Source organism: Aulonocara sp. 'chitande type north' Nkhata Bay, linkage group LG16 (genome assembly GCF_057382095.1).
Source record: "Aulonocara sp. 'chitande type north' Nkhata Bay isolate Kocher_YH1m ecotype deep benthic linkage group LG16, A_spYH_male_GT1.1, whole genome shotgun sequence".
Classification (NCBI taxonomy): Eukaryota; Metazoa; Chordata; class Actinopteri; order Cichliformes; family Cichlidae; genus Aulonocara; species Aulonocara sp. 'chitande type north' Nkhata Bay.
The window spans coordinates 5,110,593-5,126,854 of record NC_141359.1 but is presented as its reverse complement, the minus strand read 5'-3'; the positions used below and the strand labels follow the sequence as shown (position 1 = coordinate 5,126,854).

Here is a 16,262-nt window from a genome sequence, read left to right as displayed (position 1 = left end):
CCTATAGTAAACGTTTGACCTCTGTTATTGCCAACAAAGGTTATGTTACAAAGTATTGAGTTGTATTTTTGTTATTGACCAAATACTTATTTTCCACCCTGATTTACGAATAAATTCTTTAAAAATCCTACCATGTGGATTCATGGATTTTTTTTTCACATTCTGTCTCTCACAGTTGAAGTGTACCTCTGGTGCAAATTACTGACCTCTGTCATCATTTTAAGTGGGGGAACTTGCACAATCGGTGGCTGACTAAATACTTTTTTGCCCCACTGTACAGTAAGCTGTCCATACCTGAGGCCTTGGAAATGCCAAGCAAAGACTCACAGCCTTGACAAGCTGCTTGAAGAGGTACACCAAGTCAGGAGAATAAATCTGCTGTCCTCTGCAGAACCAGCCAAGGTGTACTGTCAGTGGCAGGGGAACAATATGAGAACAGCACCACCAAGGCTGGAGCAATACTGGAAGAGCAAATGGGACAAGGACGCAACCCATAAGAGCAATGCTCAACGGCTAGTGGGTCTAAGAGCAGACCACAGAAACCTCCCTGAACAGGGTCCAGTAACCACAACAGTGGCAGACATCCAAGAAAGGGTCTCCAGTATAAAGAGCTGGACAGCACCAGGCCCCGACATGGTTCACGCCTACTGACTGAAGAAGCTGACTGCACACACACAAGCATCTGGCAATACAACTAGTATTAGTACTAGTACCTGGGAGTCCCACAGGCAAATAGAAACAACAGAGGCGACAAGACAGACAAGTCCAGCACCCTGAGGCTGTACGCTAAGAGGAAGGAAGGAGGCCGGGACTGGTGAGTGTCAGCACCACAGTCCAGGATGAGACAACGAACATCCAAGAATACATCAGGAAGATGGCCCCAACCGACCGTGTGATCAGTGAATACCTCAGGCAGCAAAAACCCAAGAAGGAGGAGGAAGAGGAGGAACCATCATGGAAAGACATGCCATTGCATGGTATATATATATATATATATATATATATAAACACCCAGCACGCCCCTGCGGGCGGTTTATCCTTCAAGCTCGGGTCCTCTACCAGAGGCCTGGGAGCTTGAGGGTCCTGCGCAGTATCTTAGCTGTTCCCAGGACTGCGCTCTTCTGGACAGAGATCTCCGATGTTGTTCCCGGGATCTGCTGGAGCCACTCGCCTAGCTTGGGAGTCACCGCACCTAGTGCTCCGATTACCACGGGGACCACCGTTACCTTCACCCTCCACATCCTCTCGAGCTCTTCTCTGAGCCCTTGGTATTTCTCCAGCTTCTCGTGTTCCTTCTTCCTGATATTGCTGTCATTCGGAACCGCTACATCGATCACTACGGCCGTCTTCTTCTGTTTGTCTACCACCACTATGTCCGGTTGGTTAGCCACCACCATTTTGTCCGTCTGTATCTGGAAGTCCCACAGGATCTTAGCTCGGTCATTCTCCACCACCCTTGGGGGCATCTCCCATTTTGACCTCGGGACTTCTAGGTTATACTCGGCACAGATGTTCCTGTACACTATGCCGGCCACTTGGTTATGGCGTTCCATGTATGCCTTGCCTGCTAGCATCTTGCACCCTGCTGTTATGTGCTGGATAGTCTCTGGGGCATCTTTACACAGCCTGCACCTGGGGTCTTGCCTGGTGTGATAGACCCCAGCCTCTATGGATCTTGTACTCAGAGCTTGTTCTTGTGCTGCCATGATTAGTGCCTCTGTGCTGTCTTTCAGTCCAGCTTTGTCCAGCCACTGGTAGGATTTCTGGATATCAGCCACCTCCTCTATCTGCCGGTGGTACATACCGTGCAGGGGCCTGTCCTTCCATGATGGTTCCTCGTCTCCCTCCTCTTTCTTGGGTTTCTGCTGCCTGAGGTATTCACTGAGCACTCGGTCAGTTGGGGCCATCTTCCCAATGTATTCTTGGATGTTCCTTGTCTCATCCTGGACTGTGGTGCTGACACTCACCAGTCCCCGGCCCCCTTCCTTCCGCTTAGCGTACAGCCTCAGGGTGCTGGACTTGGGGTGAAACCCTCCATGCATGGTCAGGAGCTTTCTTGTCTTTATGTCAGTGGCTTCTATCTCCTCCTTTGGCCAGCCTATTACCCCAGCAGGGTACCTGATCACGGGCAGGGCGTATGTGTTGATGGCCCGGATCTTGTTCTTACCATTCAGCTGACTCCTCAGGACTTGCCTGACCCTCTGCAGGTACTTGGTGGTTGCAGCCTTTCTAGCGGCCTCTTCATGGTTCCCATTTGCCTGCGGGATCCCCAGGTACTTGTAACTGTCCTCTATGTCTGCAATGTTGCCTTCTGGTAGTTCAATCCCCTCAGTTCTGACTACCTTCCCTCTCTTTGTTACCATCCGACTACACTTCTCCAGTCCGAACGACATTCCAATGTCATTGCTGTATAGCCTGGTAGTGTGGATCAGTGAATCGATGTCTCGTTCACTCTTGGCATACAGCTTGATGTCATCCATGTACAGGAGGTGGCTGACAACTGCTCCGTTCCGTAGTCGGTATCCGTAGCCAGTCTTGTTAATGATCTCACTGAGGGGGTTCAGGCCTATGCAGAACAGCAGTGGGGACAGAGCATCTCCTTGGTAGATCCCGCACTTGATGGTAACTTGTGCTATGGGCTTGGAGTTGGCCTCTAGTGTTGTACGCCACATCCCCATTGAGTTCCTGATGAAGGCTCTTAGGGTCCCATTGATCTTGTACAATTCTAGGCATTCCAGTATCCAGCTGTGGGGCATTGAGTCATAGGCCTTCTTGTAATCAATCCAGGCAGTGCACAGGTTGGTCAGTCTGGTCTTGCAGTCTCGGCTGATTGTTCTGTCTACCAGTAGCTGGTGTTTTGCACCTCTGGTATTCTTGCCAATTCCTTTCTGTGTCCCGCTCATGTATTGACCCATGTGCCTGTTCATCTTAGCCGATATGATGCCTGACAGGAGCTTCCATGTAGTACTGAGGCAGGTTATTGGTCGGTAGTTGGAGGGGACCGCTCCCTTCTTGGGGTCCTTGGGGATCAGGACCGTCCGACCTTCGGTTAGCCATTCCGGGTGTCTCTCGTTAACTAGCAGCTGGTTCATTTGTGCTGCCAGACGCTCGTGGAGTGCAGTCAGCTTCTTCAGCCAGTAGGCGTGAACCATGTCGGGCCCTGGTGCTGTCCAACTCTTCATACTGGAGACCCTTTCTTGGATATCTGCCACTGTGATGGTTACTGGACCCTGTTCAGGGAGGTCGCTGTGGTCTGCCCTCAGATCCACTAGCCACTGAGCATTGCCGTTATGGGTTGCATCCTTCTCCCATATGCTCTTCCAGTATTGCTCCGTCTCCAGCCTTGGTGGTGCTGTTCTCTTATTGTTCCCTTGCCACTGAGAGTACACCTTTGCTGGTTCTGTGGAGAACAGCTGGTTTATTCTCCTGCCTTCTATCTCTCTGGTGTACCTCCTCAAGCGGCTGGCCAAGGCTGTGAGTCTTTGCTTGGCAGTTTCCAAGGCCTCAGGTATGGACAGCTTGCTGTATTTCTTAGGCACCTTATTTGTCGCACCTTTCTGCAACTCTGTTAGTTGGCTAACCTCCCTCCGTGCTACTTTGATCTTGCCCTCTAGCCTCCTTCTCCATGGAGGGTACTGCCCCTTGTGGCTGTTCAACTTGTAGCCAAGCATCTCACTGATCACTGTTGCCGTATTGTAGATCAGCTTGTTAGTGTCGGTAATCGTGGTTGTAGGTATTGCCCGTAGTGCTGCATTAACATCATCTAGCAGACCTTCTGAGGGTACTTCACGTAATCTTGGTAACCGGCTACGGGGGATCCAGGTTTCAAGCTTGGCCATGATCCTATTTTTCAGGTCAGTTCCTCTCACACTCAACGATCCTTCTCCTATCGCACTTGGGGCTATGTACCCAATCTCGGGTGGGGGTGATGATATCTCCCCCCTGACCTGGCGTCCTGACTCCTCCTTGCCGTAGCATTTGTGTTGTACCTCGTCAATCTCTAGCTGTGAGAGCAGTCCCTTCTTTCGAATGTTGGAACACTGAGCTACTAGTTGTTTCGCCGTCATTGTGGATGTTGGGTATCGAAGAGTAAGTATTTGGTCAATAACAAAAATACAACTCAATACTTTGTAACATAACCTTTGTTGGCAATAACAGAGGTCAAACGTTTACTATAGGTCTTTACCAGGTTTGCACACACAGTAGCTGGTATTTTGGCCCATTCCTCCATGCAGATCCTCTCGAGAGCAATGATGTTTTGGGGCTGTCGCCGAGGAACACGGACTTTCAACTCCCGCCACAGATTTTCTATGGGGTTGAGGTCTGGAGACTGGCTAGGCCACTCCAGGACTTTCAAATGCTTCTTACGGAGCCACTCCTTTGTTGCCCGGGTGGTGTGTTTTGGATCATTGTCATGTTGGAAGACCCAGCCTCGTTTCATCTTCAAAGTTCTCACTGATGGAAGGAGGTTTTGGCTCAAAATCTCACGATACATGGCCCCATTCATTCTGTCCTTAACACGGATCAGTCGTCCTGTCCCCTTGGCAGAAAAACAGCCCCATAGCATGATGTTTCCACCCCCATGCTTCACAGTAGGTATGGTGTTCTTGGGATGCAACTCAGTATTCTTCTTCCTCCAAACACGACGAGTTGAGTTTATACCAAAAAGTTCTACTTTGGTTTCATCTGACCACATGACATTCTCCCAATCCTCTGCTGTATCATCCATGTGCTCTCTGGCAAACTTCAGACGGGCCTGGACATGCACTGGCTTCAGCAGCGGAACACGTCTGGCACTGCGGGATTTGATTCCCTGCCGTTGTAGTGTGTTACTGATGGTGACCTTTGTTACTTTGGTCCCAGCTCTCTGCAGGTCATTCACCAGGTCCCCCCGTGTGGTTCTGGGATCTTTGCTCACCGTTCTCATGATCATTTTGACCCCACGGGATGAGATCTTGCGTGGAGCCCCAGATCGAGGGAGATTATCAGTGGTCTTGTATGTCTTCCATTTTCTGATGATTGCTCCCACAGTTGATTTTTTCACACCAAGCTGCTTGCCTATTGTAGATTCACTCTTCCCAGTCTGGTGCAGGTCTACAATACTTTTCCTGGTGTCCTTCGAAAGCTCTTTGGTCTTGGCCATGGCGGAGTTTGGAGTCTGACTGTTTGAGGCTGTGGACAGGTGTCTTTTATACAGATGATGAGTTCAAACAGGTGCCATTCATACAGGTAACGAGTGGGGGACAGAAAAGCTTCTTACAGAAGACGTTACAGGTCTGTGAGAGCCAGAGATTTTCCTTGTTTGAGGTGACCAAATACTTATTTTCCACCCTGATTTACGAATAAATTCTTTACAAATCCTACCACGTGAATTCATGGATTTTTTTTTCACATTCTGTCTCTCACAGTTGAAGTGTACCTCTGGTGCAAATTACTGACCTCTGTCATCATTTTAAGTGGGGGAACTTGCACAATCGGTGGCTGACTAAATACTTTTTTGCCCCACTGTATATATATATATATATATTGTAACCCCGGCGGAAGGGGCTACATGAATAGGATGAGGGACCTATGGATTCTTCGATACCCAACATCCACAATGACGGCCAACAACTAGTAGCTCAGTGTTCCAACATTCGAAAGAAGGGACTACTCTCACATACATGGAATGCCATAACCAAGTGGCCGGCATAGTGTACAGGAACATCTGTGCCGAGTATAACCTGGAAGTCCCAAGGTCAAAATGGGAGATGCACCCAAGGGTGGTGGAGAATGACCGAGCTAAGATCCTGTGGGACTTCCAGATACAGACGGACAAAATGGTGGTGGCTAACCAACCGGACATAGTGGTGGTAGACAAACAGAAGAAGACGGCCGTAGTGATCGATGTAGCGGTTCCGAATGACAGCAATATCAGGAAGAAGGAACACGAGAAGCTGGAGAAATACCAAGGGCTCAGAGAAGAGCTCGAGAGGATGTGGAGGGTGAAGGTAACGGTGGTCCCCGTGGTAATCGGAGCACTAGGTGCGGTGACTCCCAAGCTAGGCGAGTGGCTCCAGCAGATCCCGGGAATAACATCAGAGATCTCTGTCCAGAAGAGCGCAGTCCTGGGAACAGCTAAGATACTGCGCAGGACCCTCAAGCTCCCAGGCCTCTGGTAGAGGACCCGAGCTTGAAGGATAAACCGCCCGCAGGGGCGTGCTGGGTGTTTTTTTTTTTTTATATATATATAGTGGCGGACCACTAGAGGGCTCCACTCACACCCAGTGTATAGGAAGTGTGTTCCTGTGTTTTGTGGCGCGATATGCGCAGTTGATGTTGGAGACGAATAAAGAAGGAGTGAGAACTGAGAGCTCTGTGTCGTTGATGCTTACCTCCACATTGGTGACCCCTGACTCGAGCATGCAACGGGCCGCAGATAACACAGACTCCGCTATGGATACATCAGCGGCCGCCGGACCTCCACCTCCTGTTACAGCTACGTTCGCTGTGGCGCTGAAACTGCCGGACTTTTGGCTCCATGACCCCCCGTCATGGTTTGTACACATGGAGGCTCAGTTCGCCCTTCGCGGCATCTCTGCTGACGACACGAAATATCACCATGTGGTGGCCTCGCTCGACCCGCTGGCCACCCGTCGCGCGATGGCGCTCCTCCGGGACCCACCCGCCCAAGGGAAATACGCCGCCCTCAAAGAGCTGCTTCTTCGGCGCTATGCCCTCTCCGACGCTGAACGAGCCGAAAAGCTCCTCAACCTGTCAGGCTTGGGTGGGGGTACTGCGCTCGAGCTCATGGAGAACATGCTATCGTTGCTCGGGCCAGATGACGGTGGTTTCCTCTTCGCCCACCTCTTCCTCCGCCAACTACCGGCCGCCGTGAGAGCTGTCCTCGCGAACTCTCCGCTTCTGCCTGCGAAGGATTATCGCTCCCTGGCTGAAGAAGCGGATCGCATTCTCCTGGCTAGCCGCACTTTCGACGTTCACGCCCTGGCTACGGACACGCCGGCGGCACCGTCCACGCCTCCACCTGCCTCCCCCGGAGCATCCGCCCCCTTGCTGACGGCAGGGATTGCTACACGCCGGCGCCGCGGAAAGAGCATCTGTTTCTACCATCAGCGTTTTGGCGACAGAGCGCATCGCTGCCTGCCGCCTTGCACTTTCACGGCCCAGGGAAACGGACCCGCCAGCGCGCCGTAGCAGCCGCGACCGCTGGCAATACAGAAAGGCTGCTCTTCATAGAGGACTCGCGCTCCGGGAGACGTTTTCTCGTGGACTCCGGCTCCCAGAAGAGCCTCCTTCCCCCTACCGCTGCCGACGGACTAGCAGCAAACTATGGGCCGCAGTTCATTGCAGCTAATGGCTCTCCCATCAAAACGTTTGGGGAAAGGTTGGTGACTGTTTGTTTTCATGGCCGGGATTTCCAGTGGAACTTTGTTGTTGCCGCTAGCTCTGTACCTATTTTGGGTGCTGATTTCCTGTGTGCTCATGGACTGCTTGTCGATGTTGCTAACAGACGTTTAATTGATGCTGTTTCGTTTTCTTCGCTACCCTGTTTTACTCGGGCCGCCGAGCCCCTGATTTGGGCTAATGTAGTGACCTCCGGGGATGCTTTTCAGCGTTTGCTTTTACAGTTTCCATCGCTGTCTGTCCCCAATTTCTCTAGCACGGTAACGAAGCATGGGGTTGAGCATTATATTCCCACGGTCGGGCCCCCGGTGTTCGCGCGCGCACGCCGCCTCGACCCCGCGAAACTGTCCGTCACTCGGGAAGAGTTTGCAGCTATGGAGCGCCTTGGCATTGTACAGCGTTCGAACAGTGCATGGGCCTCTCCGCTTCACATGGTGCCCAAATCGGACAGTCGGTGGCGGCCATGCGGAGATTTCCGCCGTTTAAATAATGCCACGGAGAATTACCGTTACCCCATCCCCCACATTCAGGATTTTTCTGCCAATCTCGCCAGAACATCGATTTTTTCTAAAATTGACTTGGTGCGGGGGTATCACCAGGTTCCCGTGCGCGCCGAAGACGTTCCTAAAACCGCTGTCATTACCCCCTTCGGCTTGTTCGAGTTTTTGCGCATGCCGTTTGGCCTGAAAGGTGCCGCCCAGACCTTTCAGCGGCTGATGGACTCCGTTTTGCGTGGGCTGCCGTTCGTTTTTGTTTATCTGGACGATATATTGGTGGCCAGCTGCTCAGCGAGCCAGCACGAGTCCCATCTGCGCCAGGTTTTCCAGCGTTTGGCAGCGCATGGCCTGATCATCAACCCTTCCAAGTGCCAGTTTGGGTTGCCTGTTCTGGATTTCCTCGGGCACCGCATTTCCGCTGAAGGTGTGGTTCCGTTGCCTGACAGAGTCCAGGCCGTTTCGGTTTTTCCGCGTCCCACATCGGTTAAAGCGTTGCAGGAGTTCTTGGGGATGATAAATTTTTACAACCGCTTTCTCCCCAGAGCTGCCCACTGCTACAGCCACTCTATGCTGCCTTAAAGGGTAAAACAGCCAAAGATCCGGTTGACTGGCTGCCAGAACGCGTCCGTGCGTTTTCCGCAGCCAAGTCTGCGCTGGCTGACGCCGCCCTGCTGGCCCACCCGCTTCCGTCGGCGGAGATCGCGTTGACCACTGACGCCTCTGACGTGGCAGTGGGTGGGGTGTTGGAACAGCGGGTTTCAGGTCTCTGGCAACCGCTCGCCTTTTTCAGTCGTACGCTCCGGGATGCTGAACGCAAGTACAGTGTTTTTGACAGGGAGTTGTTGGCCCTGCACCTCGCGACACGACATTTTCGTTTTTTCCTCGAGGGTCGCAACTTTACTGCGTATGTTGACCACAAACCTTTGACGTTTGCGATGTCCAAGGTCTCTGACCCATGGAGCGCATGCCAGCAGCGCCAGTTGGCGGCCATTTCAGAGTTTACCACAGACATTCAGCATGTGGCTGGTAAGTCCAATCACGTTGCTGACTGTCTCTCACGTGTGTTGGTTTCTCCGGTGTATGTTGGCATCGACTACACTGACATGGCCGCCGAGCAACGTCCTGACCCGGACGTCCTTGCCCTTCAGTCAACAAAAACGGGCCTCGTGCTGGAGGACACCCCGGTGTGGGACGGCGGTCCGCACCTTCTTTGCGACATTTCCACCGGCCGCCCTTGCCCGGTGGTTCCCCGTTCGTGGCGTCGTCGTGTTTTTGACTCGGTGCATGCCCTCTCTCATCCCGGCGTCCGGACCTCGGTCAAGCTGGTCAGCGCCAGGTTTGTTTGGCCGGGCCTTCGCAAGACGGTGAAAGAATGGGCGGCGGTTTGTATCCCATGCCAACGCTCGAAAATTCAGCGGCACACACAGGCACCCCTCGAACCTTTCCGTGTCCCGGGTAGGCATTTCGATCACGTTCATGTGGACTTGGTTGGTCCCTTGCCGCAGTCCCAGGGTTTCACGCACCTTTTGACTGTGGTGGACCGCACAACCAGGTGGCCGGAGGCGGTACCCCTGGCGTCCACGACAGCGGCGACGGTGGCCAGGGCATTTTTGTCAACGTGGGTTTCACGTTTCGGCCCCCCTGCCGACATTACCTCGGACAGGGGCCCCCAGTTTGTTTCCGAGCTTTGGTCTGCTATGGCTGACGGCCTGGGAGTCAAGGTCCACCGCACCACAGCATACCACCCGCAAGCTAATGGGATGTGCGAACGGTTTCACCGGTCACTTAAGGCCACGCTCCGGGCTTCCTTAACAAGTGGCGACTGGGTCGACCGTCTTCCGTGGGTTTTGCTGGGATTGCGTAGCGCTGTTAAAGAAGACCTCGGGGTTTCCCCGGCTGAACTGGTCCTCGGCCAGCCTCTCCGGGTCCCTGGGGAATTCTTACCTGAGAGCCCTCCCCCATGTTTCGATACCTCTTTGTTGCCTTTTTGCCCCCCAAGAGACTCATTTCCTGTTCCTGGTCCTGTGCACCACTGCCTGCCTGACACTTTTGTTCCGAGTTCGTTGGACTCTGCTCGTTTCGTTTTCGTCAGGCACGATGCCCATAGGACTCCGCTGCGTCCACCATATGACGGGCCATACAGGGTTCTTAAACCAGGCAACAAACATTTCATTTTGGACTTTGGCGGTCGGCAGGAAGTTGTCTCTGTTGACAGACTTAAGCCTGCACATGTTATGAAAGAGGATCAGGTGGTCCCGGCCCAGGCCCCTCGCTGCGGCCGCCCACCTGCCGCCGGGCTGATGGATTCTGTTTTCTCCCCCAGGAGCGACCCAAAATCAACGGAGTCAGAGTCGTCTGCAGCTTTTTCTGACCGCCAGTGCCAGCCTCGCTCCCGGGCTGGGTTGCCCTCTGTCGTTTCCCCACCCCCCCCCCCAGTTCAGCCGTTCCGGCCGTTTGCTTAAGCCCCGGGTCCTGGACTAGTTCTGCTGGGTGTTCGGGGGGGGGGGGGGGGGGCGTGTGTGGCGGACCACTAGAGGGCTCCACTTACACCTATAGGAAGTGTGTTCCTGTGTTTTGTGGCGCGATATGCGCAGTTGATGTTGGAGACGAATAAAGAAGGAGTGAGAACTGAGAGCTCTGTGTCGTTGATGCTTACCTCCACAATATATATATATATATATATATATATAGATAGATAGATAGATAGATAGAGAGAGAGAGAGAGAGAGAGAGAGAGAGAGAGAGAGAGAGATATTTTAAAGCCAGAAAAACACATTACATAAGGTAATTTGCATGTTATTGGGAGAAATAAATATTTATAAATGATAGAGAAACCTTGTTGTCAAGCACAGTGGAAAGACTTGTTTTGTAGTCGTTCACCAGGTTCACCGGAGTGATGTTGGCCCCTCATTTACAGAAAGTCTCTATATCCTTTAGGTTTTTTTGTCTGCTATATGGAAGCTCAAGGCTTTGCTCCCTGCACAGATTTTCCATAGAACTGAGGTCTGGAGATTGGCTTGGCCACTCCATGACCTATCTGAGTTTCTTCTGTAGCCACTTATTTGTTGCATTTCTTGTTTCAACACTAAGAAATGCAACAAATAAGTGGCTACAAGAAACAAGAAATGTTTCAGCATTTCTCTTCCTCCAAACATGGCGTACCGCGTGAATGGTCTCCTTTATTGCTGTATGAGTGAGTTTTCACTCACCTTGTGCTTATACGCCACTCTGTATTTAAAAATAATTGCTAATGATCTCTGGCTCTCTTTCCAATCACGACAGGTGGCTGCACTTCCCTGAGCTTGGTTTCGCCAGAGGTTTCCTCTTAAAAGGGAGTTTTTCCTTCCCCCTATTGCCAAGTGTAAGTGGACTGGTCCTTAAATAGCACTTTTCTGCTCCACCTGTGCATTAAAATCGTAGCATAGAAAAAAAAGTGCTTGTATGACTGGGTGAATGAGGCAAGTTGAATAAATAAATAATTTTATTTACTTATTTATTCATTTATTTATTCAACTTGCCTCATTCACCCAGTCATACAAGCACTTTTTTTCTAAGCTTTTTCTACTGAAGTGCTTTCTATCTAACATTCACATTCATACTCCAATGGATGCATTGGAGAGTACCTTGGGGTGAGTATCTTGACCAAGGATATTTGGCATGCAGACTGGAGCAGCCAGGGATCAAGCCACCAGCTTTCCTATTAGTAGATGGCGTGCCTCCTGAGCTACAGCCACTCCATGCATCATGCTTGCTCATCTAATTGTTGGGTTTTCACTGTACTATTGTCAGGTCTTCACCTTGCAATATAAACTTGCAATATAAATATAAACTAAGCTGTAGTGCCTCTTCACCTCACTGTGCAATACCTTTTGTGCAATACTTTTGTAAATAGTCAACAGTGCAATAGACCTCAATACTTGAAATGTGCAATTCACTTGTATTTTTATTTTTTATTCCTATTTATTCTATTTATCCCCTTCGTATATTTTATTTATATTGTCTCTGTATTTATATATATGTGTGTGTAATATTCTGTAACTCTGTAACTTCTGTCGGTGCTGTGCTTTTTTGGAAATCGAATTTCCCAGAGGAACCCACCCGAGGGATTAATAAAGTTCTATCTATCTATCTATCTATCTATCTATCTATCTATAAACATCTTTGAAGTGACTGTTGTAGTGATTTGGTGCTATATAAATAAAACTGAAGTGAATTGAACTGCAGTCATTCGTTCGCTTCCATCACAGGTATCCTGGTATTCTACAAGTTGACTCTATAAATTACATCCCACATCTGGACTAACTTTGCCTATTCTGCCTGGGTAAGACAGCCACTTTTGTGACATTATGATTATCTAGACTGGGTATGTTGCTTCTGAAATTAGCAAAATTTTGAAGTTAAATTTAATAATAATAATTTAAATTATTCTAATTATGTTAAATAATAAATGTTAATTCCAACCACTACAAATCTGAAAGACACAACGAAAGGTTTTTCAGACGCTGTCTTTGCTAACAATTCAAACTCATCTATCTCTGCCTGCTCGTTGCCTCAAGCAACAACCACTGATCGTCTAACAGATTTTGTAAGAGTAGCTGGATTGAGACATAAAGCTTGGTGAGGTGCTGCCTCTCTGACTGATGGTCAGGAATTTTCACTCCCTTCACATGAAGTCAGAGCTGAATCTGGGCAGGATGATCTTCACCCAGCAGCAGTACAGTAGTTGCAGCGCATTATCTTGCATGTCACTGCTTGCAAAGTGCAACCACATGTTGAAAAGTTCTTCAAGCTGAGTATTTGTGTGTGCTTTTTATTTCTATCATTTGGATGCTGAGACTTGTGTGAACTGGTTTGTGGAAAGCAATATATATCGGACATTAGCCGATTAGACTAGTAAAGCAACTCTGTGTTTGGTTCCATTTATTAATTTTTTTTTTTTGCCATAAAATTATACCCAGAAACAATTGTTATTTAGAGTTTGGGATGAAAATAAGTTAGAACGTACAAAGTAAAGAAATCTGTAATTTAACAGAATTTTTTTTTTAAAAAAAGAAAAGTGTAAATGTACATAGATTTATGTGTTAGTTACGTCTGCAGCACAAGCATTTTATTACATGTTGTACCCTGTATGATTGTGTATGTGACAAATGAAGGTTGTTTGTTTGAACCTGTATAGAAACGACCTTGGGAGAGGTGCAATTTATTGCAGTGGAAACAAGACAGTGAAGGTGAGACAAAATTCATGACAAGGTTTTCCAAATGTCTGCTTTTGCTACTGGTTCAGTGAATTTTGGTCACAGAGTGACCAAACCTGCAGTTTTGGAATCTGTGAGATGTCGGCTTTAAGCACCCGACAGCATGTCCGTATGTTCCTTCAGATGACGGAAGCATCGATGCTTTGTGTTTACATCTTTTTACAGAATCTGTTTACCTACTCTTTATTCGTTTGCTGTTTTAGCTTTTTGTAGGTTGTTGAAATGGTTTTGTGAGCTTTTAGCTGAGATGTTGATGTTTCTGTGGATACCACACATCTCTATATTTAAATAAAAGATTTGGTGGGACATCCTGTTAAACCAGGTATTTTCCCTCCGACCCTGGTACCGAGGGCATTGGGATTCAACGGGTTAACTGTTTATTGTTGAGTTTTGTTATGCAGGGGCCACAACTGAAAACAGGAAGGCTGTGCAGAGGGTAATTAATGGTCCCCAAAAAATCACTGGCTGCCCTCTGTCACACATGGAGGCTATCGCTAGAGCCTCCTGTCTCAGAAAAACCAGGGCCATCACAGGTGACCCTGCCCACTACCTGTTTGACCCGTTGCCCTCTGGTTGGCACCTCAGGTCAGTCAGGTCCCACACCTCCAGACTCTTAAACAGCTTCTTTCCCCAGGCCATTCACACTGTTAACAAGCACTATCCCCCCACATCCCACCCCTGCACTCACCTCCCCAATCTGAGCCATAGTCTAAGTAACCCTTTTCACTCAGGCCACTCACACTTATATATACATATGTATTCCTCTTGATTGTATATATTTCTCCTGTTTGTTATTTATACCTGCTGTACACTTGCTCTGTTCGAAACATCCGTCCCCCTTCAGTCTTTCACACAATGGCGAGATCCCAGTTTGTCTACATGTGATGACGTCCCACCACTGCCTACCTGATGTCTAAGCTGACCGACAGAAAAAACAAAACATGGGGGAGAAAATAGAAGAAAATATAATAAAAGGATCGAACACAAATAGAGAAGCATGCTGTATCACAAACTTTATCTGTAAGGAAACCCAAAGGGAAAGAAAACACGCAGCACCTGGAACACAAAAGTCTAAAATTGCATAGACACATAAATCAGCAGTTTTCTTGTGGTGTGTGTGTGTGTGTGTGTGTGTGTGTGTGTGTGTGTGTGTGTGTGTGTGTGTGTGTGTGTGTGTGTGTGTGTGTGTGTGTGTGTGTGTGTGTGTGAGAGAGAGAGAGAGTGTATGTCAGAGGTGTGGACTCGAGTCACATGACTTGGACTCGAGTCAGACTCGAGTCATTAATTTTATGACTTTAGACTTGACTTGAAAAAATGTTCTAAGACTTGTGACTTGACTTGGACTTTTACACCAATGACTTGGGACTTGAATTGGACTTGAACCGGTTTACTTGAAAAGACTTGATATTTTACCCCAAATATAAAATTTAACATGCATATTATATAGAGATTGAAAATGTGACGTCATTCACGGGTAGAACCGCAAAGGATTCTGGGAACTCGTGGCAAGCGGTACTAGCGCACGCAGGCTTTCAATTAAAATCAGTCACACAGCGATAAAAAGAAACACAAAAATGTCAAGAAGCTGTTGTATTATTAACTGCAATAGCCGGTCGCATGACAGCCACGGGAAGCCGACGGGTAAAGAGATCGGTTGTTATCGGATTACGTCGTTGAAGAGAAATTGTTCGAGCCATGTTTCCAAAGTAACAAAGAGGCGACGGATGGCCTGGATTGCAGCCATTCAAAGATCAAATACAACGTCCCAGAACACTCCAGCTCACAGGTTAGTCTGCTCCAAGCATTTACACGAAGGTCAGTGTTTTTTAGTAGTTAATACGTCATTTTTCATAAAATAATTGGTGATATAGGTTACAAGCAAGTCTGGCGCTGAACAGAAATTGTCGCGCTATGCTCCTTTATTTATTGTGTTTATTGTGCATAAATAGTGAATTGTCCTGACACAATATTGCGTTTCGCCTCTGTTATTATGGTACACTGACAAAAACACATACTTTTATTCACAGGATAAAACAGTTGTTTTGTATCACCAATTGCCCAGTACGATTACAGCATATAGTATTATTGTCACTGCTACATTTCTGTAACGCGTACCAGAAATTATTTCCACTACTAATTAATTACCGTTGAGCTCAAAGATCCTATTAATAAACGGTTAAGGAATGTGTATTTATGACGACAGTTTGTGAGACTGGTAAACTTATGATACGTACGATGGTCTTTCGTTCTACACGGTGCATTTCAAGGTCCTGTACCCATCCGTCGGTAAACTGTACCTGGGCTTGTTGCAGTGACCTGAAGTTACTAAACTTCATGAGTGTATGCACTCACTCCAAGAACCGTATGATTATAAATATGCATATAAATATGCTACGATGAGATAGCTGACTTCATCTAACTAGCAAATGTTGTCCAGGCTACGTTGGTGATACAGTTTTTTTTAATGTGTATGATATTTTTGTCATGCGATTTTAAAGCCGGTCCTACAACCGCATCCAAGAATAACATGCAGCTTATCTCAGAACTGTCGGTGAAAATTATTCTTGGAGCTAGGTTTAATTGAGCTGCATTTTAAAGAGGTGCAATTTTACAATTTGTGTATATTTTCTAAGTTCACTATTTTGTCATGTGTCGAGAAAAACACAGATTTTAAAATTACATGGTCTAATATTTACATTTAGCATAACTGCAACATTATTTTTTCGTTTTTTTTTTTTTAAAGACTCGAAAGGACTTGAAATTCAAAGTTTCAGACTTGTGACTTGACTCGGACTTTTACACCAGTGACTTGAGACTCGACTCTGACTTGCCTGACATTAGAGACTTGACTTGAGACTTGAGGATAAAGACTTGAGACTTACTCGAGACTTGCAAAACAATGACTTGGTCCCACCTCTGGTGTATGTGGCTTCACAGAATATAAATAATAATGAGCATGGGAAGCTGAGGCAGACAAAACTAGATGCAGGCCATCCGCAGCATCTAACAGTAGAGAAGACCTGCATCCATCCCAGGAAGAGGAGGAGGGCAGCCCCAGATGAAGGCAAACGTCCCTGCCTGAGACCGGCATCTCTCTGTCTCTAAT

General features: G+C 48.2%; 1 protein-coding gene across 1 annotated transcript; it reads left to right on the top strand.

Moving 5' to 3' along the window:
- Window positions 1-5,751: 5,751 nt before the first annotated feature.
- LOC147310863 (uncharacterized) lies at window positions 5,752-7,194 on the top strand. The gene has a single exon (XM_086265612.1). It carries the CDS (start codon window positions 6,316-6,318, stop codon window positions 7,192-7,194), a length of 879 nt encoding a protein of 292 aa, XP_086121738.1. The 5' UTR covers window positions 5,752-6,315.
- Window positions 7,195-16,262: the final 9,068 nt, after the last annotated feature.

Excerpts from the sequence above, each read along its gene's own strand:
- LOC147310863 (XM_086265612.1), top strand. The coding sequence starts at position 6,316 with ATGTTGGAGACGAATAAAGAAGGAGTGAGAACTGAGAGCTCTGTGTCG.